At 38.2% G+C, this 22711-nt stretch overlaps 1 protein-coding gene across 4 annotated transcripts in view; it reads left to right on the top strand.

Moving 5' to 3' along the window:
* scaper (S-phase cyclin A-associated protein in the ER) overlaps positions 1–22711 on the top strand; it is a gene marked incomplete at its 5' end in the record, with an annotated part of 111865 nt that overhangs the window by 52379 nt on the left and 36775 nt on the right. For all 4 annotated transcript variants that reach the window (XM_079411396.1, XM_079411398.1, XM_079411397.1 and 1 more), the window contains 3 exons: positions 681–746; positions 2559–2685; positions 12984–13099. In XM_079411396.1, coding sequence (XP_079267522.1) covers positions 681–746; positions 2559–2685; positions 12984–13099 — 309 coding nt within the window. The remainder of the gene's footprint in view (positions 1–680; positions 747–2558; positions 2686–12983; positions 13100–22711) is intronic.

The following is a 22711-nucleotide window of genomic DNA, read 5'->3' on the forward strand; positions in this document are numbered from 1 at the left end:
ACCAATACTATTTTGGTTAAACCAAAATCACTTAGGAATTTCAACTCAAATCAAGATTAAACTATTAAAAGTCTTGTGACCACTCTGCTCTGACGTTGTCTTCCGGAAAGAGACGTTTGAGTTTATCAGCCCCTGAACATCCATCCATCAAGCGGTTTTTTTTTTTTTCAGGAGCTGATCGATCATCCTTATCTGACGGAACGGGATGTGTGATTGTCAGGAATTTTGCTTGTTGGACCACACCAGCATGCTAGAGCTGACTGACAGCACACATTATTTTGGTCTGTGACTCACGAGGGAATGTTGGAGTAATCAGCCAATCAACCATCAGCCAATCAATCTCATTTATTTTGATTTCTGAACTTAAATGGTGTGGTTATTGGAGAGTTTGGTATTCCCTGCTGTGAAACAACATCCTCTGCTGTGATACCTCTCTGAAGACTGAGCGTTTGGGACTCGTTCATGCTTGTTAGTTTGTGATTGCTGCTAGTGCGGCCCAAAGACTAAATAAACAGTTTGAGGCTCAGCTTGACCTCTTGACATTTCCTTTGTTCAGCACCTCGTCTTATCTCCTCATGTCTTCTGGCTGACAGCCATCGGACTCCTCTCTTTCTCTCTGTCTATCTTTTTCTCTCTTTTTCCGTCTCTTTCTGACAGACTTGTTTGTCTTTCTTTTTCAGGGCTAAGGAGTACGAGACATGCATGGAAGCCAAGACCCAGACCACCGACTCTCCTTACAAGGCGAAGTAAGCTCCCCGCTCCACTTTTAAGGATCATATACCCAAGCTGAGGTCTTCCACTGAGTACTCGTGTCTTAATGCTGTCTTTTTAAATCCAAGCTTCAGAAATTATGCCAGCACTGGGCTTTCCATAATCACACCTTTTATAGTTTTGCCCATTAGGTGCAATGCAGTGCAATACTGATATCTTAGCGGTGTTGTCACAGATCTCATCTTACAGTCTATAATTCTTTTGCTTTGTGTGGATCAGGTTTGCGCTCTTGCACAATGATAGTAAAATGTGAAATCACGTACACCTGTGTAGCATTCCAGCAGTCCCTGAAAAGGCCATAATATTTAATTTTTTTAATTATTTAAAATTTTTATTTTTAAATAAAATTATTTAAAAATGCTGAAAATTTCTCAGAGTATGGTTATAGATAAACCCGAGTAAGATATTTTGTATATATTTAGGTGAAACTTGCGGGTTCAGCGCTGTTATTATTAAAGTGCTCCTATTATGGATTTTTGAAAATAGCCTTTCATGCAGTGTAACACAGCTCTAAGTGAATGAAAACATCTTGCAAAATTTTTAATCTGAAAGTGCACCTTGTATAAAGTTATCGTCTCTCAAAATAACAAATAACGATTCTGAATCATTGAAAAGAGTCGTTTTTAAAACAAATCCCAAGCGGTTTCATGTTGACATCAACATGAAACATTAGCATATTGCCCACCCACTTGTTGGTCTTTTCGTGTTGGTCTGACTGGAAATGCTAATTCATTCTTGGCCAATAGGTGCCACTTTTGGAGTGGTAGAAATAGCAGTTTCCCCGGTAACGGCTGTATATAAATCTGCACTGCCATTACAGGCATGATGAAATGAAAATGAGACCAATCAGACCAATCACCGCAGATTAGCGTCACGCAAAGGTGGGGTTTGGAAAAAGGTAAAGGTAAAAATAAATGCATATTATAAGACAATGAAGGTGTTTTTTGACCTTGCATGCATGTCAACCTGTTGTTAGGGACTCCCAAAACCAAAATATGAACCTTTCATTACCCATAATAGGGGCACTATTTTTAAATAAATTTAAATACTATTACAAATATTTTTTTCTTTAATTGCAAGAAAGCTGAAATAAAATTATAAAATTATTAGATGAAAGACTTACTAAAATTCTTAACTAAACTGGCTAAAATTACTAAAACTAAATCTGAAAACAAATTTTAGAAAAGCATGTAACAAAGTTACTAAAATTCAAATGAAAACTGAAAATGTAAAAAATGTACTGTAATATATTATTAAAATAGCACTTTTCATATTTCAAACCAAAATCAAAGGGAGAAAAAATTAATTGTATTTTGCATAAAGTTCAGTACTTTTTTTTTCTGATTGTTTATTTTAAATAGTGTAAATTTTATGCATGCTTTATGTATTAAATTAATATTATAAATATGTGACGTAATAAATTAATGTCAATAACAAACAAGTGTCTTCATACATTTGATATAAGTTACAATTATTGTAATAATTAGTAATTAAAATATAATGTTATATATTCAAGTAAAATTATTGTATAATATATTTAATAATGCTGAGTTGTTTAAGTTTAAATCAGGATCATTTAATAGTAGTACAAAAAATAACAAATACAGACTACCTTGATATATAAATACCTTACAATCTAAACATTTATTTTCACAATTCAGTATTAAGAATAAGGTAGCAGATATGTGGTAAATTGTAAAAAAAAAAAAAAATAATGCTAAATTAAAATAAGGCTGTGTTTTAAATAATTATTTTTGACCCAGTTGTGTGTGTCTCTTTGCTTCCAGGCTTCAGCGTCTGGTGAAGGATCTAGTAAAGCAGCAGCAGGGGCAGGACAGTGGCCAATGGGCCAGTAACAAAGTGTCTGGCCTGGAGAGAACCCTGGGAGAAATCTCCCGCATTCTGGAGAAACAGGTTTGTACATATATCTCATAATCTCATAATGGTCTGTTCTGATGTCCCTGTAGAGGGACATGCCGTCTAAACTAATATTCCTGAAAAGACTCAGAACTTCAATTCAGAATGCAGTACCATTTGCTGACCGGAGAAAGCTGGAGATACCAGTAATGACTGAATGGATGTATGATGTCTGCTGTTTATCTGTTCATCTTTACAACTGCACAGTCACACAAGGATTATTCTGGGACAGTAAGCATCAGACCAATTTATGTCAGTGGCTTGGGGGGTTTATTGTCTGAAGTCTAGTCTATGTGGATTGAATGTGTATTTGTGCGTGTGTGTGTGTGTGTATGTAAAGGGATTTGACTTGAAGATAAGCCTCTAGGCTGCTCTCAACACCGACTCCCCTGAACCGCCGGCTTTGGCTGCCGTCCTCCCCGTCTCGCAGTCTATGCAGAGTATCGCTTTCCATCCCCAACTCTCTGCCCTCGGTTATTTGGTAATGAGGGCCAGGTTAGGTGCTTGTTTTCATTGCTGCAGATGTTATTAATTGGCGGAGATCCCCGTTTGTCAAACAGGCGAACATGTTTCTGAGCGTTTGGCTGGCTACTGTTGTGCATTGTGGCTTTTATACAAAAATATGTTAGTTTTTCAAAAGTAAACATAGTCCAAAGGACCTAAGTTATAAAGCAGGGAAGCTTTTGAAGATGCATTTTGGCGATCACTCAAGTTTTTTTAGTATGCTGCCATAACAGAGCTCTACTAATATCTCACAATTCAGTAAGAGCTGAAAGATTAAATCCATCAATTATAAAAGAGCTGTTGACTTTTGACGTATATGATAATGTTTTAAAGGATAAACTGTTCTGAAATTCAATTCACCTGTTCATTTAAAAAGTTTTTTAATATGGTAATGATGATTAAAGTGGGTCATATGATGTTGGTAAAAAGAACATTATTTTGTGTATTTGGTGTAATGCAATGTTTACGTGGTTCGAGGTTCAAAAAACACATTATTTTCCACATACTGTACATTATTGTTGCGCTGCGCCGCGTTAACATGACACCATGTCTGCATTTGTGATCATAGAAACACCAAACAAGCACTACTCTACACTGCTCAAAACTCATGTTTGAATAGTCAGTAGCAAATTCTTTAAATATCGAAACGTACTTACAGGCTGTGAGTCAGAAGCAACAGACTGTCCTTGCGACGTTGGAATTGCCCCACTTTATAGTGTTTACAGCCATTCATAGTGTTCACATTGTAGGCTACTCCCAGGTTCAGGAAACAGTCCTCCGTAAAATGCGCTGCATACACTTGAATATTTGCGTTGTACTGTTCTGGAACAGTGTTGTAAATACATCTTAACCACCGATTTCTAGTTGTGTACTCATTTGGAAGGCCAAACAAAGTACTTTTGCTTTCACAACGAAACACACAGCGTCTCTAGGACATGGTGCCAGCAGCAGCAACAATACTACAGCGAGAATAAAATGAGGCGTTTTAGGAAGGCGTGGCAGAGTCAACTTTACAGATCTTATATATGCACAAACAGCTTGTAACACTCCAAAGACAAAGGAAAACATGAAATCGCGTCTTATGACCTCTTTAACGATGATTGTGTTTCACTGATAGCCAAATTTACTCTTGTAATCCATTGCATAGTGTTTGCTAAAGCATTGCGTAATGTTATCTTATAATTAGCGAAGTGCTTGAATTTAGTGTTTGTGTATGACAAATCGCATTTTCCAAAGAAACTCATTTGTGGGTTGCCTGAGTGACTAGTTGACTAATCAGTCTTAACTGGAACCCCTGTATAATTAGACTGGTTTCAGGTTCACTTGACCCCAGTTGAACCTTAGGGGGTGTTTACATAAGACATGTTTTTACATCCAAAAATGGCTAAATAGAATGAAACTTGAGACTTGAAAATGAGACTTGAGACACAATTAAAACTTTGACACTCGAAACGCTGTGTGTGTGTGTGTAGCTGGACACTCAAAAAGCTATGAGGAGTGACAGCAGTAAAAGGCCCATTCACACCAAGGGCGATTAACTATAATTATAAAGTTTTAACAATCCTTCTAATTCTAAGAGAATAGGGAAGTCCACACCACAACTATAACGTTAACGCCACAGAAGAATAAAATCATTGGAATCCAGTTGATGAGCCATTAAAAACATTGACAGCAAATCAGAATCCACCCGACTGAACTTGAAGCAGCAGAAGTTATAACTGAAGTTCAAGCTTATAATAAACCGAATGGTATCGTGCGTTGGTGTGGACGCTAATATAGTTTTGTTCTTGCTGTGAACGGGCCTTAAAGGTTTCTTCTGAAGGTGTTGCTGTGTAACTGGCTAATGCTGTTAAAACAGAATGCAAATTAAAGCACTGCCACTAAAGTTAACAAACACTATAAAATCTTGTCTAGTCACCTTAACTAATCAACTAGTCAGTATTTGGTCGACCATAGTGACCCATCTGTATTATACTTCTCTAGATCAATAAAGGAGAAATGGATTGGTGACACGTCACATTTTGGTAATGAAACGGGACATTTACGGTTTCTGTTGATGCCATTCTGTAATACACTCATCAAATGAAGGGATGTGTGGTTTGGTGGGTGTGTGTTTGTGGGTGGATGGATGGTGCATTGATGGTGTGCCTGTATTGACCAGTGGGAGGAGATGTGGGTTGTTAATGGTCTTTCTGGAGGGAGAGGAGAAAGGTAAGAGAGACAGAAAAGGGTGGTAAAGCTGAGCTAATGGGTGAGGAGGAGGACTGAGGGAGGGGAGGAGAGGAGATCATAAGCTGCTTGATTGGGGTGAAGGGGATGGAACGATAAGTTAAAGTTAACCCAGCAGATTCTTTTAACAACCTGTTTATTATACCTTAAATCTAGCAAGGTAGGTCTGAGGTAACTTAACACTTACAATATAACCAACATGCTTCAGATTCCCTTCAACAGATTTTCTCAGATCAGGCCTTGTCATCTCATCACCCTCTCCAGGCCCTGTACTGCTTGGAAGTGTTTCTGAATGACAGCTTCTATCAAGAACATGAGTACATTTCTTGTGTACTGTCCCTAAGGCCTCCTACACAAACTCATTCTGGAGATTTCCACAGAGACCTTGCTTTAAAGAACTCTCGCCGTCTTTGTTTTTGTAAGTCGCTGGAACGGTGAAGTGCTTGTGGAAATGTCAGCTCCTCAGGCTCTTTCTTCTGGCCTTTTGGGAATTAGACTCTCTCTTAAGAGTACAGTATCTGGACTTCATTTAGACTGTCAGTCACAGCTGTGGATTCCTCAAACCCGGTTCCTGCAGTGTCCAGCTAAGGTCTGCACGCCACCAAAACTGGGCAAGTCTGTGAAACCCTAGTTGTCAAGGCAGTTCCGCCTGTAATCCCAGGACAAAGTCAAATAAATACTCTTCTCCCTCTTTATTGGGAGACTGCGTACACCCCTTCCCCCTCAGCGTCACCTCAAGTCAAGAACGTTTAGATTATTTGACCTAACAAGCATCTCTCATGTCACTGACTCACCTACAGATTTGTTTTTTTTCTCATACCCATATCTGATTCAGTCTCCACTTTCTCCACTAATTCCTCGAACTACACCAGACTCTCCGCGCCCCTTCTAGCCCCTCAAGCAGTGCGGCCTCCCCCACTCCTAGTTCCTCATGCTGACTTTGCTTGGGCACAGTCTCCGACCTTTGCCCGCCTCTCCCTCTGAGCCCTCTAATGGTTTATTTTGTGTCAAACCAGATTTCAGTTTGTCTCTGGGAGAACTGGCTGATCGAAGAGCCTTTTTTCCCTTCTTGTCGTTCAGGAATATTCAGGGGAGTTTCTTGTTCCTCTGATCTGCGCTCTCTTACCTTTAGTGGAATGAGCTCACGTATTTACATTCTGCCAGGGAGTGTTTGTCACTGCTTTCAAATAAAGAACAGGCCAAGATCGACTGCCTTTATGACACTTGAGGGACTGTCAGGAACATTCTGGGCCTGCTGGGCCAGTCAGTATTTACATTTTCATTTGCCAGCTGTCAGGGGTTGGCTCCCCTTGGTGGCCAACTGGTGGCTAGCTGTACCTGATCAAGAGGCCCAAGGCTGTGGAAAGAGGCGCCAAGGGGCCCTTCCAGCATTGTGCTTGCCCTCAATCCATGTTTGATGACCTGGAGTGGAGAAAGGACCGAGCAAATGTTGGCGGAAGCCTTGGTTGAGAGTAGAGAAGGACATTAGTGATTATGTCAGTGTTGCTTGAAGATTATTAAGCAAGAGGTGAAGTCTGCTGTCCAATCCAATAGGTAGCCAAACTTTTACCTCCTGCCATATGTTTGATTCATTCCCAGATTGTATATAGCAGTGGTTCCCAACCTTGATACTGGACTACTCCCATAATGTGCCCTTTAGATGTCTCCCTAATCAAACACACCTAATTCAACTCATTAGAAGAAACTCCCAGACAAGAAATAGGTGTGTAAGTTAAGGGTGACCTCAAAATGCGGAGTGTTGGGGGTACTCGAGGATCCAAAGTTGGGAACCACTGAGGCCAGTTGCATAAAATTAGCCTCTGTATTAAGACTGTCTCTTTGGAACTAGTCTGACCAACTAGCAGTTAGCCAAGGGGTAATAAGTCTTATTTTTCAGATTCAAATTAGAAAATGTAGGTTATGTGACAAACTTTTTAAAAACTTTTTAAAAATTATCAATCTTAAAGAAGAAAATTAGACTTGTAAGCGTTTTATGCAACCAAACTCTGGTCTTTTGTGTTAATTTATAAAAATTCATGACATTCAAAACAACAAAAACACATACTTCAAGTATATTTTAAAATCTTGCATGTTTCATTTTTTTTTTGTCTTCAACCTCAAAAACCAACCGATAAGAGAACAAGTTGTAGTTGTTGGTTTTAGGATCATTGAAATGCATGAACAAGAACTACATTTTTCAGCAAGCCTCTTCATAAAGATGTGTGAGGTGATTGGGTGTTGTCTCTCTGCTGCTGAGGGACAGGTCGAGCTTTAGGAATTGGCTAGTTAATTTAAAAAAAAAAACCATGGACATAGTTTTACATTCCTTCACCATGTGCTGTCAGTAAGGTCATTTTCAAACCCTAATTGCCTAGTAATTCTTTTGTTCCACTTGGCTGTTGTATGTGACTGTAAGAGAGTAGAGGATTCATGTTTCCCCTCAGGTGTATGTTTGAAGGGGCATGAAGACAGCTATTTGAAAAGTCAGAAATCCATGGTGGAAAGAGTTGCCCTTGGGTGGCTGATTTTTGGGTATCAGCTTGATATTTGAACTAATAATGCTGTGTAGTTTTCCATGTTCTCGGTCAGGGGTTAAAAGAAGCACACCATGAATGAACTTGGAGGTTTTTTATTCTCCAGAGTTAAAGGTTTATTATTCTGTCATGCACAGCATTTCTTGCTGATTTTGGGTTATGTAGCATGTACTGTGGTTCCAGTTTGTAACTGACACACACTCTACAAAATTCCCAAGGTTCCTTTTGATGATCTTCACTTGTTTCCAATTAACATTTGGTTTCTATTGTTATTCTAAAACTGAACACTTCCTCCTAAATTGTTTCTTGCTTCAGTGTGTACTTATATGTGTGCTATTAAACCTTGTAAAAACTAACTTATTGCTTTACTGTCTGCAATGCTCTTGATGTGGTTTACAGCTCTTTTCCTTTCTTATGTCAGCACAGGCCTCTTCACTAAATGGGAACAGTGTTTAAGCTTCTTTGTGTATTTCTATACTACTTTTTGAGAGCAAAACACAGACTTGTACCTCGTCTGCATGCCAGCGCTCTTATTCATTCTGAGATTTGGAGCTGTCGCTGTAACTGGAGGGGGCATGTTTACATCAGTGCACCACTTGCCAAAAGATGGATGGGCCTAAGACGGAACCTTGGTGAACCCCTCCGTCAATGAACACCCCAGCCAGTTGTTCTCCATCTGTTGCAAGAAGGGGGATGCAGCATTTTAGGAGCGTTCCCCTCCCCCTGACTTTTCTTGTCGGCTAATTAGAGTGGTTTGTAGGAGGTGAACACGCAGACACATCCAGCCCTCCCTCCCACTTAACGCGTACCCCACACCCTTACCCTTGTCCTGGCCGGCCAGCGGGAAGCGCAGCTGCCTGACCCTTTGATTAGCCTTGCCTAAAATGGCCACTCTTGTTAGTAATTGGATAAGATTGTTCAAGCCATGTAATTTAGATTTACTCTGCACCCTCCCTCCTCTCTAACCATCTGATCTGTCTTCAGGTCTTCTGTTTGAATTCCCTATTTGAAAAACGCAAGCTCTCATCCTATTATAGTGTCAGTGGAGTGTTTGTTGAAGGAGGTCAGTACACCAGGCAAATCCAACAACACTCTGTGCAGAATCAAAGATTACTACCAGCTTTGCACATCACTTCCAAGCATGTTTTTTATGACATGCCATGTGATGTTTTGTCATATTACAGTCTGCCTCGATGATTAATGTGATTGTGTAGTATCGTGACCAAGTTCACAAATGAATTAAGAGTGGAGACGCCACACCAAGTAGCTTTGTTTAACACTGCTGCTGAACTGTTACATACTGCTTTTGAACCGACTTTAGCAAGCATTTATTTTTATATTCATAAAGCTTTGAATATTTAGAGCAGTAGGCTTGTTTTTTTTCTTCTTAAATCTTACTCACTTTTTCTGTTGTTTGGAGTGGCATTGAGATGTTTTGTTCTGTTGCCAGAAAATCGCACGAGTGGAACACAGTGCCTCCTTAGTTATGTAAGATACAAATGACATGTTAACACATTATTCCTGCTATTGTAGAGGCATGCTGGTCGCAAATAAATAAACATTTGGGTTGCTCGTCTGACGTGGCCTGCTGAAAAGCAATATCAATGCCAGATGACTATTGAGAATGGGAAGCCCCTGGCAGCATGTTAAAGTTGCATTTTTGGTAACAGTGTGCAGAAGTGCACAACAGTATATGTCGTTTAAAAGATTTACTCTTTATTTTTTCACAGGATTTTCAGTTTACTTTAGAATCCGTTTAATAAAATACAGGTATGTTATTTCTCTCATGTTTTATTTTGCCTGGTTGTAGCAGAATAAGAGAGACATTTATGTATAGCTTGTAATGAGACATTTTTATTCTGTTTATAATTGCCACTTGTTTCCAGGGATACTGCATTACTGTACTTAATGCAAATTATCCAAAATATTGTTTGAGTACTATTGAAATGGAATATTTTTACTCACAGTTCAGAGGCAAAAATTGTCCTTTTCACCCCTTATAATGTTTTTTTTTAGTATTGAAGTACTTTGACTCTTGACACAATAACTTAATTATGTTTCTCAGTACTTTTTGCAGCTCTGTCTATTGCCCAAACAAGGCATTTCTCCTTACTTTCCATATTGTATTAATTAGATTTCTTGCTAAGCATGTATTTTGTTAAACTCTTTGTATCTTTCTTCACAATCTAATGTTTATCATCTCATCTTCAAACCATTTTCTGAACTCCTCCAGATTCCAGATTCTTTGCTCAGCATGGGGATCTGTCAATAAGCCAGAAAGGGCAAGGTGAGACACCTCCCTCTGAACTGAGTTCCACCCGCCATCACCGTACAGGCCCCAGCTAACCCCTCCAAATGCCTCTTAAATAGGCCACCATGAGCGTCTAACCCTCCTGCCTCTAGAGCATTTGACAGGGCTGTACTGATGGGTGCACTGCGAACCCACTCGATTTACTGTTGCGACCTAGCTTCATCCTCGCGCTATAGGCAGCGAGGCTCCATGGCCGTCTTCACCTAGCTGTCAGTGAGCTTTTCTTAATCCCAGCCGCTGTTCAAGCGTGCTCCACCTTTGGTGTATCTGACAACAAGCTTGTTCCAATCTCTTAACCCTGGCAGAGGTTCAGACTTCTCTTTGCCACCGGATCTCCAGGAATGAGTCTTTGGCGGCACTTGTGATTGACAAGAGAGGAGCTTATATGTAATTTTGCAAAGCGCTTCCTCTGTTTGCTGCTCAATATGTTCAGGCTTGTTGGCAGTCCCCACCATCCCCTGAACAAAAACATCTTGAAGTGCCTGACTTTGAGTGCCGTCACATAGCGTATGAGAATCTGACCTCATTATATGGAGTAGGTGCAACGTTCTCTGTTCTGTTCTTCTCTTCTTTGCTCTGCGATCCTGCAAATAAATGACTCATCTGCTGTCACTTTCAAATTTAGAGTTGTTGATTTATGTGTAGTTTTGTGGCAACATTGGGGTCAAACTCATCGCCAACCTCTGAGGCGCTTACTTCCTTTTCTCAAAGTAAGGGAGCTGGGGAATTTGGACTCTAAACTGTATGACTCATTTAAAGGGGTTCCACTTTGAACTTTAAAGAATTTTATGATGCAAGTAAAAATGTCCCATCTGTAAACAGTTTGATTTGAAAAGCACGTCAGTTAAATGACTGTTTTACGGCTCTTCTTACTCAAAGACGCTCATTCGCTCCGTATGAGTTTCAGGCACAGTTTGGTTGACCCTCCTCTTAAAAGTTTTATGGCTGGTATCTATGATAACCAACAACTGAAGGTTGCATTTGAACCTTGACAATGGAAAATCCTGAAATAACTTCACGCATGTAGGTCAATGATGTGATGCTCATATTTTTTGTTGTACGGTATCTGTTAATGTTTTGAAAATGTTAATTTTATTCACAGAGTTACTGAACACTTTTTATTTATTTATAGCAGATTTTTTGATTTTGACCATTTTTATAGGGAGGGATACAATTGTCCTGATATCATAATGAAGAAAATATCTTAAGTAGCTTGGCATAATCTGTTATTATTATTTGCATGTTTATTATTATCTGCATGTTGGTTACACCAGATGACGTTGATTTGGCAAACAGTTTTTGCAAATATTAGTAAGTTAAACTTTTTTTTTTTTTTTTCCCTATGAGATAATGTTTCATTTATTAATATTTGAAAAACTTTGCCAAATCAAACATGTAACCAACATGCAGAAAAAAAAACAACAGGAATCATAAGGAGGACCCTTGCAGACCCTCATTACTATTTGTCAAGGTCAACAAGTCTCTAGAAATATCAGATAATTTGGCCTTTTTATGAAAAGGCAAGGTTAGTTTAGATTGTAAATAATGTTGGGCAACGATTAATCGCATCCAAAAATAAAAGTTTTTGTTTATATAATATGTGTGTGTATATATATATATATATATATATATATATATATATATATATATATATATATATATATATATATATATATATATATATATATATATATATATATATATATATATATATATATATATATATATATATATATATATATATATATGACACACATACAGTATATATTTTGAAAATATTTACATGTATTTATTTGTATTCATATAATTTATATTATATATAAATATATTTAATGTATAATCCACAATCTATAATATTTTTCTTAAATGTATACATGCATGTGTGTGTATTTATATATACATAAAAATATACACAGTACACACACAAATTGTGTACACAACTTTTATTTTGGATGTGATTAATCGCGATTAATCATTGCCCAGCACTAATTGTAAAATGTAATGTGGTGTAACTCCCTTAAAGCAATGATTTATTAATTAATTCATGATGCTTGAAAAAAAAATTAACTTAGAAAAATATATAAAAAATGTATATTTATAAATATGTATATTCAATTGCGTATTCTCACAAGGAACATATTGCTTTTTACATGGTTGCACCACATGACATTCTTATACCATTTTTAACAAGTTTCAATATGATTTTAAGAGTTTTTCAAAATCACTTCATTAATGCAAAGATCACATTCCTAGGAACTTTGTGCATGTATTTTAAATAAAATTTTTAAATAAAATTATTTTATTTTTTCTCTCAACAGTCTTCGTCATTGACTCATGCATACTGTTGGCTCAGTTGTGACTTTGTGACGTAAAAGGTTTTTTGTCCAGTCCAAATTTTGACTCATTCTATGTATTCTCTAATCTCTTCTTTGTCAAGCAGACCACCCCTGCTTTGTGTGCAGATATGTGCGTTTGTTGTCTTGCGTTGGTTTTTGGTTGCCGTGGGGGGGCTGGGAAGGGTTGTGCACTTTTGAGATGTAGCAGGAATTCTTTGGGGATCACTTTGCTTCAAATTTCACTCCAGCTCCCCTCTAGAAATCAGGAGGTCGGCAACAAGAGGATACCACCAATGCCAAAACAATGTGATACTTGAGTCTGCTCACCTCTCCATGTTTCTGACTGTTTCTCTCTCTCTTGTCGCTATCGCTCTTTTTCAGAATAATGCAGATCAGGTAGCTTTTCAGGTAGGAGGGGGTTTGTCTGCACTGGAACAGATCCTGCTGGTTGTCACCACGGCCTCCAGTCCCACAGCAGTACCCCGTATTCCTCTCAAGTGAGTACCAACTTAGAAGCACAGGCTCAGCTTCACATAATATCTTTTTTTGTTTGTTTTTTCAATAGTTTTCAATAGTGCATGGACTGCTCTTGCACTGACACCAATGTTTCAGGAGTTTAGGACACATGCTTATTAGATAACTGTTTTATTTCCTATTTGGGTTTATTTATATGCTTTATTTTTTAAGATTAACTGCGTTTTTCCAAGGCATTGTTAGATGCCAGTGTTTCTTGTCATAGCTATGCAAAGATTTGATTTCAAAAACAGTATCATAGCTACTGTATTAAACTATATTTTATGATGTTACATCTGTATTTAACATCAGAATGATCTCAAAGTAAAAAGCGGTGCTAATGCCTGTTTTGTGGTGGCTATGCTTTAAAATGAAATTATCTTTATTCAAGTGATGAAGGATTTCCGAAGTCTGACAGTAATCAGTGTTGAGTACTACTGCCTGCTTTAAATGTTTCAAAATGATTAACGGTTGAAAACATTTGTTAGAAATCTAGAAAAGTAATCAAGTGTAATCAGTTACATTACTTCAACAACGTAATTAAAATAGTTACACTACTGATTACAATTTAAACGAGGTAACTTGTAATTTGTAACCTGTTACATTTTCCTTACATTTTTACCTTCCCAACACTACTTATATTCATTCTTATTGTATTTATAAAGCTTTTTGTTAATTGTATGTAATTTTTATTATTCACTTTGTTCTCACCATTAGCCTTGCTGGTGTGAAAATTAAATAGTTTAACACTTTTTAAACACTCTCATAAATCATGTGACACAATGCAATGCAACTTTTTGTGAATTGTATTAGATGTTCCTGCCACTATAATATAATGTCTTAAATTCATCTTCAATTTCTTGCTTTTCTCAGCAAATTTTAATATGTTGTATATGCGATTTAATTGTGAATAATTAATAATGGCATATGCTAAAATAGTCGTGTCCCTTCTTAAATCAAATATACTCAGTCTTTTCTTTAGAAATCCTATATTTGGCCTTTTCTGTGATGGTGATAAATGATGAAATTGGCAGGATTGGGATCAGGAGACCACTAGGCCACAGCTCTGACTTGTTAAATTCTTACATGAACTGTCCTCTTAAACACAAACCACTTTTTTTTTCTTGCTCACAAACTGAGAAATATTTAGCCATTTTTTGATCATGATTTGTGGCCTCCTTCCAATCCCACAAAGTGACTCCGGCTCAGCTGTGAAGTCATTTCCCTTCTTTCAAGCGCTCTGCATCACAATAAATGTATAATGAATAAGAATGTTCCTTGTTTAGAAAATCAAAAGCATTGCTTTTGAATCATCCATTTTGCACTCTTCCCTTGGCCCCTCGCTGCTATACAGAAAGCACATTTGTCCTATCCGTCACTTGGAAATGGGAGTCGGGTTTGAAAAGTGGGTCTGGAACTAGTGGCGTTGGCCAGTAGATAACCTCAGAGAGCGGCTATTTTCACTAGAGAGAGCTCCTAATGGACTTCAATAGCCTCTTTGCCTTCCTCATTAGCATTTGCTGTTTTCCAAATCTCCCTTAATGGAGAAATGCTACTTATATTTATAATGCTTTTACAGGCCATCTAGTGTTTATTGATTTTTCTCTCTCATACTCTCACTCTCGTTCTCTGCGCCTCCTTGTCGTTCAGTCATTAATTCCAGAAAATTTGAAGTGGGCCTTAATATTATAATGAATTTTTATGAACTTCAGTATTTGAAGAGGTTGACACTGCATTGCATTCGACTCGAGGATTAGTTCACCCAAAAAATAAAGTCATTATTTACATGCTAGTGTCACTACAAACCCAAATTTCTTTCTTCAATGGAACGTGAAAGGAGAAATTTTTAACACACATTTACACTAAGCTTTAGGGCCAGTTTTACTATACAGACCAAATTAGTGCGAGAGTGCAATTTCAAAACAGGAGATTTACTAACAATGCGCAAATTAAAGAACACAGACGCAACATCTCATTTACAGATCGACCAATGCAATATGCAAATTAGCGTAGTCGTGAATAAAGAATAAAGAAGCCACAGTATGTTGAAAAGAACCGGAGGCCAAAAAATTAAAAGTTGCAACAATTTTGAATAGAGCTGTTATTGCGTGACTCCTAGATTTTTTTTTTATTAAAAAACAGACAAAAATTAGATAATGAGAATGATTTGTTCTTTTGAATGAATCAGTTGATCCGGTTCACAAAACCTGAATGATTTGTTCACCAATCAGACCGATTCAGTTCTCAAGTTCAACTGACTGACTCAGTGATGCAGTCATGGTGGTTAACAGCTCACCGGAGGAGAAAATTATTTGAGAATTATGATAAAAAATTTTCTCACATAGTTATCATATTTCAAAAGACTTCGAATAGAAAGCATATGGACACAAGCATTTCTTTTGCATCCTTTTTGAAAGTTTCAGTCCTCATGGAAAAGACTGAGCAGCACGTTTTTAAAAATCTCTTCTTTTGTGTTCCATGGAAGGAAAAAAAAACGTATTAGGGTTTGGAAAAACATGAGGGTGAGTAAATAATGGCAGTTTTAGTTTTTTGTGAACTGTTACTTTAACCTGTGTGTGTGTGTGTGTGTTTGTGGCATGTTGGGTCAGGCTGTGCAAACACATCCGCCGCTATCCTCCTCTCTTGTTTTGAAAGATCCACTTGACATGTGCAGGAGGAGGTAAAGATCTCTGAGGCATTTCTGTCATTCTCCCACGTCCTGTCCAATCAAACGCTGAAGTGGTCCCTCTCGGAGGATAAAAGAGTCGCCTCACTCTCATGACAGAGGTTCAGCCCTGTCTTGACTTGTTGAAAAGTCCTCTGCCAAGCATGAAGCCAAGAACAATGGTTATCCTTAGATCCAAATGATCAGTGAATAAGTGTTTGACTCGCTAATATTCCATGCTGTGTCAGTGCAAGCTAACACTTTCTTATACAAAATTATTTTTAAATTCAACTATACACAACTAGGGCTGGGCAACATAGATTATTTTAATTTGAATAATTTCAATCTGTCTCAATAGGTTTCAGCGTTCTAAATATCATATTGATATTTATGTATTTGCTTAATATAATTAAGTTTTTTTTTTTTTTTTTTTTTTTTTTTTACCAAATATTAAATGAATCCATTTTTACAAAATAAATACAAGTAGTATTTAATTTTTTTTTATATGCCCCAATATAATAAGCAATGTTGAATTTTAATTTGAAGGAAAATTTGATTTATATAAATAATAATAATGATAGTAATATATTTAGATATATTTTTAGGAAAAAAAGGAAATGGTTGTGCTGCTTAATATTTCCCACTTTTTCCATACTTTGAACAGAAGAGTGTATGTGCAAAAATGGTCAGGACATTTTTAAAATAATAAACAAATAATAATAATATATAATAACATACAAAAATTCTTTAATCACCTCATCTCTCTTCTTATCACTCTCTCTGTGTCCTAAGGCCATACGGTGCTGAACCAGTGATAACCTTTAAGGGGTCAGATTATTCCTGCATGTTTCCACTAGCTTCTCAAAGACGTGAGTGGAGCTCCAGGTGGCCCCAGTCGCTCTGGGATAGGTGGAAAATGTCCAAAAATCATCCACATCGTTGTTAGCAAGTTCTGGGAAATTTCATGAACGAAGAACCGCAAAAAAGCTCTTAAATACCACTACTGCAGTTTTGCAAATAATTGATTACATTTCCACTAAAATTGCAAGCTTAGACAATTCGTTGGAAGACAATCTGTCTCCGTGAATTCTTGTCAGCAGTGACTTTTGCTATGGCACCAGGTGTCTGTGAAGGGCACGGCGCAAGCAAATACGTGCTAATCATTCCCCCTCATCTGCACGGTATAATGGTTGGCTCAGACGCTAACCCTTACAGCAGCGCTAGTTTATCTATTTACTGTAATGCTGCGTATCGATCGCCTCCTTTCAGATAAGCTGAGTGATTTACAAAAAAGAACAACTATGGAGATGCCGCTGTAATATTACCCCCATGGGAGAAGGATTCCATCTTGTTAGCATTACATTAATGGGCTAATTCCACAGTGAGGCTCCGTTAATGTCCCTGTGCAACCCTGCGGCTTGGAGCTGAGTGTTTTGGAGGGAATCGACGGCTAAGAAGGAAATGGGGTCGGATGTCTAGAGCAGGAAAGCCATTTTGTTTGCATGAGTAAACCAAGGATAGTGAGCCGGCCCAGGAAACTCATGCAACAACCTAAACGTTAACCTGCTCACTAGCTTTTAAATATTACGAGATTTTGACGTAAAAGGGAGCATTAAATGGTCAGGTCGGTCAGTGCTTGTGCATTTGATTTGTTGCAATTGTCAAATGCTTGTTCATAAAGTTGGATTTTTTTTTTTAGAAATTATAATTACAATTTTTTTTTGGTTTTTTTTTAAATATTCAAATAAATTAAAGTGATTTAATTTTTATAATAGAAAACTGTTAAATTTGGAAATTGGAGTTCCCTTAACTGTTGTTATTTTATTTATATATATATATATATATATATATATATATATATATATATATATATATATATATATATATATATATATATATATATATATATATATATATATATATATATATATATATATATATAATCAAAAGTTATCACATTTGTCAATTCATTCAGTTTAAAATTGAGGATACATTTACATTCAAGAACAGAGAAGTTGATTTGAGATTTGGGTCACTATTTCAAGGACTTATCTTTTGATGTGTGCATTTGTTATGAAGGTATGTTTTTATGGATCAGACTGGTCTATGATGACATTGCAAACAATGTATTTAGTGACATTTCAACCTTTGAATTAGTAGAAGATTGTGCATTACTCCCAAAATGTAAAGGGAGATCAATCTCAAAACTATTATTCTCAGTTGCTGCTAGAGCTAGTTGAATGCTCTGTGTTAGTATATGGCATTTGGCTTCCACAATGACTGCTGTGTTCTAGATTATGGGCAAAAATTAATTGCATTAAGACTCAAACTTCTACTCTTCCAAAACAACATTTCTCTGGGACCAGGTGGTCAGGATCACCGTTAGTAAGAAATTTTATTTACACTTAACGAAGCTTTTCAGTCCATCCAGGAAAAGACAAGTCCCATTGTCTCCCAGTAGGGGTCACTGCTGAGGAGGAGAGGGGGAAGTCAGTGCTATAAGGTGGGCACTGAACCAGACTGCTGTCAGCGCACAGTCCCCTCTAACAGAATGGAGCTTAATCCAGTCACACTCATCCCTAGAGCCTCACACACACTCACAAGTCCACAGGTCACTGCTAAATGAGTTTCACAAATGACTTTTAGTAAAACTACTCCTCCTGAACGGCAGCAGGAAATCACTGAGTTCTTACACACATCAGTGAAATTTCAGAGCACTTTCGACTGCTAAACTGATTGCCCGACTCTGTTCGACTTCGGCTGTCTCACTTTTCTAAGTGGAAGTGAACGCATTGACGCGCCACTGCCTGTCACCTCAACCTCCATGTCACATGATGACTAAATGTGCCCAGTGAAAGCTCCTCGCAAGCTCTCTCCAAGTGGTTTCATTTCAGGATGCCATTATGTGGCAGGTCTATCTGCGTGCATGTGTGTGTGCACTGTGTGGTGCGTGACAGCTTGCCGGGACTTTTGCCCCAGCTTATGGCCAGCCTTTTGTGGAACAGCGGGCCGAAAAGGTGTCTTTTGAATCATTCAGGATATCAGGAAAGATCAACGGTAGAATCAAATTAAATGTCATTTGGATTGCAGTGAAAGGAAGGATTGTTTGACAGGTGGATTTGCTCGTCACCTTTTCTCGTCGGCTCCAGATCCCTTTTCTGTCCCTCAAAGTTAGTTAGTTTTTTTTTTTTTTTTTTTTTTTTTTTTTTTTTTTTAACCACTTCCTGTTGAAAAGCAGGTATAGAATTTATACTAGTAGTCGAAGACTTAGCTTACCTTTACACCAGGAGCATGTAGTTTTGCGTCTGGAGGCCACCTTATACAGCAAAGTTTAGCTGTAGCCCTAATTAAACACACCTGAACCAGCTAATCAAGGTCTTTAGAAATACTAGAAACCGAGCTAAACTCAAAGTGGCCCTCTAGAAGCAGGATTAGACACTCCTGTCTTACACTTTCCTCAATTGGTAGAATGTGGCACAAGCATAATAGATAAAAGCATATACCTTGAATGTGCTGTCAGTTGCTTTGAATAAAAGTGTGAAATGCAAATATAGGGATTATGGGGAATAGATTTGGAAATGAGAACTACAGGCCCAAGTGATCCTATTTTCCTGCTTGATAGCCAATTTACATGGATGGCACTCCGAGACCTTTACATATCACACCATTTGTGTTACCGGCCATGTCCAGGTTTGTTTGTGCAGTGCTTTAAATGGTATAACATGATATACAGTGCCCTCCATAAGTATTGGAACAGTAAAGACAAAATTGCACTGTTGGCTGTGGAGTCAAGACATTTGCAAATATGATTAAAAGATGAATATGAGACAAAACTACAGAATGTCACATTTTATTATTAGCCGTTTCAACACGTACATGTTTTACCAAATAAAAAGAACAGCACTTTTAGAGTTCATCCCACTCATTGATGTGAGCATAAGTATTGGGACAGTTGAACAAAATGCAGATATAAAAGATTAAAAGCTATTATTTAGTTGCAGATCCCTTGCGCACAATCACAGCAGCGAGTCTGTGACCCATAGACATCACCAGACTCTTGGTGTCATCCTTTGAAATGCATTCCCAAGCCTTTAATGCAGCCAATTCCAGTTGTTGCTTGTTTTGGGGAGTTTCTGCCTTTACTCTCCTCTCCAGCTGGTGAAATTCATGTTCAATCGCATTTAAATCTGGAGATTGACTTGGGCAATCTAAGACTTTCCATTTCTTTGCCCTTATAAATTCCTTGACTGAACTGGCAGGGTGTTTTGAGTCATTGTCCTGATGCAATATGAAGCACTTCCCAATGAATCTGGTGGCATTTTCTTGAATATTGGTAGGCAAGATGGTTTTGTACCCTTCCAAATTCATTCTGCTACTGTCATCATACATTAAGTCATCAGTAAAGTTGAGAGGGCCTGTTCCAGAGGCAGCCATGCATGCCCATGCCACAACACCACCTCCACCTTGCTTTACAGATGAGGCTGTATGCTTGGGATCATTGCATTTCCCTTTTTTTTTCTCCACATTTTTGCTTTCCCATCACTTAGATAAAGGTTCATCTTTGTCTCATCGGTCCATAAACGCAGTTCCAAAACACTTCTGGCTCACCTTTGTGCTTTTTTGCAAACACTAATCTTGCCTTTCTATTTTTGGTGCTGGTCAGAGGTTTGCATCTTGCTGTGTAGCATCTGTAATTCTGTGTCAAAGTCTCCTGAGGACAGTAAATTGTCAGAGCATCACCCCAGCTTTCTGGAAGTTGTTGGTGATTTTACAGACGTCTTTTTAGGGTTCATTTTCACAGCTTTTATGATTTGTTTGTCGTCAACTACTGTTGTTTTCTCAGCCGATCAGGTCGTTGTTGGTTGCTGGTGTCGCTGGTGGTTTCCAAACTCTTGATTTTCTCCATGCCCTTTGTTTTTGCTAGAGCTCTAACTGACTTTCTCTTTTCTTGTAGCGTCCAAATTGCTTGCTTTTCTCTCAAAGTCAGCTGCCTCGTCTTCATCCTGGTTTGTGTGTGTCATCATCGAATGCAAGATTCAGAATACAGAAGTAATGGATATAACTGATACGACACATTCCCTGCTTTTAATATCTGAAGAATTAATGCAACAGGACACAGCTTATCACTTAGAAAGGCCTGTGAGGCAACTGTTCCAATACTTATGGTCACATCAGATAGAGGGATGAAACTATAAAAGTGCTGAACTTCTTAGCTGGTAAAACATCTGTGTTGAATCACCCAATAATAAAATGAGACATTCTGTAGTTTTGTCTCATATTCATCTTTTAATCATATTTGTAAATGTCTTGACTCCACAGCCAACAGAGCAATTTTGTCTTTACTGTTCCAATACTTTTGGAGGGCACTGTATTTACCTTCTTAAAGAATGTTCATTTTTGTCTCTAAAGAACAAGATCATGCCAATATTTCTTGCAGAGAAACGTCAACTTTAGGCCAGACAGACAGTCTAGGGGTGTTCTCCCCCTCATCTCGAATTCTTCTTAGCCATCTGCTTCCCTGTCTCTGAGCAAGCCTATGGATTTCAGAATGGGTTAATTCAGTTCCAGAGGTCAGTCCAATGACCCCCATCCAGGCCAGAGGCCACCCAAGCTGAGAAGCAGCCCTCAGGGGGTGAGGTGAATGGGAATAGAGAAAGCCAAGGTGTAGAGGACGGAGCCCTGTGGCACACCTTAAGCAAGTCCACACCCCTTGTGTTCAATGACTAATCGGAGGGGCAGATTTTCATGGTTAGCCGAGGTTAAGCCAGTTTGAGTAGGTGAGGAGATCTCGGCGCTTATTATCTGCAGCTATCTAGCTGTTATCTCTTGCCATCTAGCATGCTCTTTCTCTCGGTGGTCCTTCTTTTCCTTTTCTGTGCAATACAGCACTATAGAGACCATTTCCATTGGTTAGTTTGGCAACATAATCCTATGTCTACAAGATAATGCTTCATTATGGGCAGATTAACAATATGCCTGTTGTTTGTAGACCTGGTGGCCTGTGGCAGAGCTCACATCGTGTTGTCAAAACGTAACTCGTGACAAGGGAATCTCGGATCCAATCAGGTAGAGGAATGCCGCATGCTCACGGGGACGACCTGGCACATGTGGGTCAGTGTTACATACTACTCTAGTAACCTGAGACAGACTACAATGGCACTTCACCAAATTGCTCTTCAAAATCTTTGACGCAGGCTGTCATCGTCAAGGGGAGAGACAGGCAGAGGCCTTGCACGGCGGGCCGGTGTTGGATGTCATGCTAATCATCGTCAATTAGAGGAGAGCGAGCTGGAAAAGCACCCCGGTTTATGGCTGGCAGTGGGCTGGGGTGTAAGGATATCATTTCAAGCAGGACAGTGACAGCTTCTAAGTATCTAACGGGTTTCAAGATGATGGATGGCCTGAAAAAACATCCCATTACTCAGACAGTAGCAGCATGGGTTGTTTAACGCAGTCAATTTAGCATGTAGATGAGGTGAGGTGTCTGTGTAAGCTGACAAAGCTCATATAAAAAGCAAAATGTGTACGAATCACAGCACCACAACTGCTGTTAGATTTCATGCTCAGTTTATCATCAAAAGCTGCAGAATATATTGATGTAGCATGAAAGGAAAAACTTGGATATTCAATGTGATGAACACCCAACAAGAAACAGAACTGGCCGCAACCAACCACAGCTATGCAACTAAAACACAGTAACATCTTTACTATTGTGGTATAAGAAACAACTCTTCTAGCACTTAATGCTGTCAAAAGCATATGAAAATGAATGGGCACTAGATTGTTCTCTCCTTTTGTTCATCAACAGCAGCAAAATAGTTTAGTAATGCCAAAAATGGTTTAGATATTGTACTTTGCATTGTCGTCACTTTTGATGATAAACAGAGATATCAATAGAAGTTGTGGTTAGTGCTCATTTATGGCCAGATGT

This window comes from Barbus barbus, assembly GCF_936440315.1.
Source record: "Barbus barbus genome assembly, chromosome: 48".
Taxonomy (NCBI): Eukaryota; Metazoa; Chordata; class Actinopteri; order Cypriniformes; family Cyprinidae; genus Barbus; species Barbus barbus.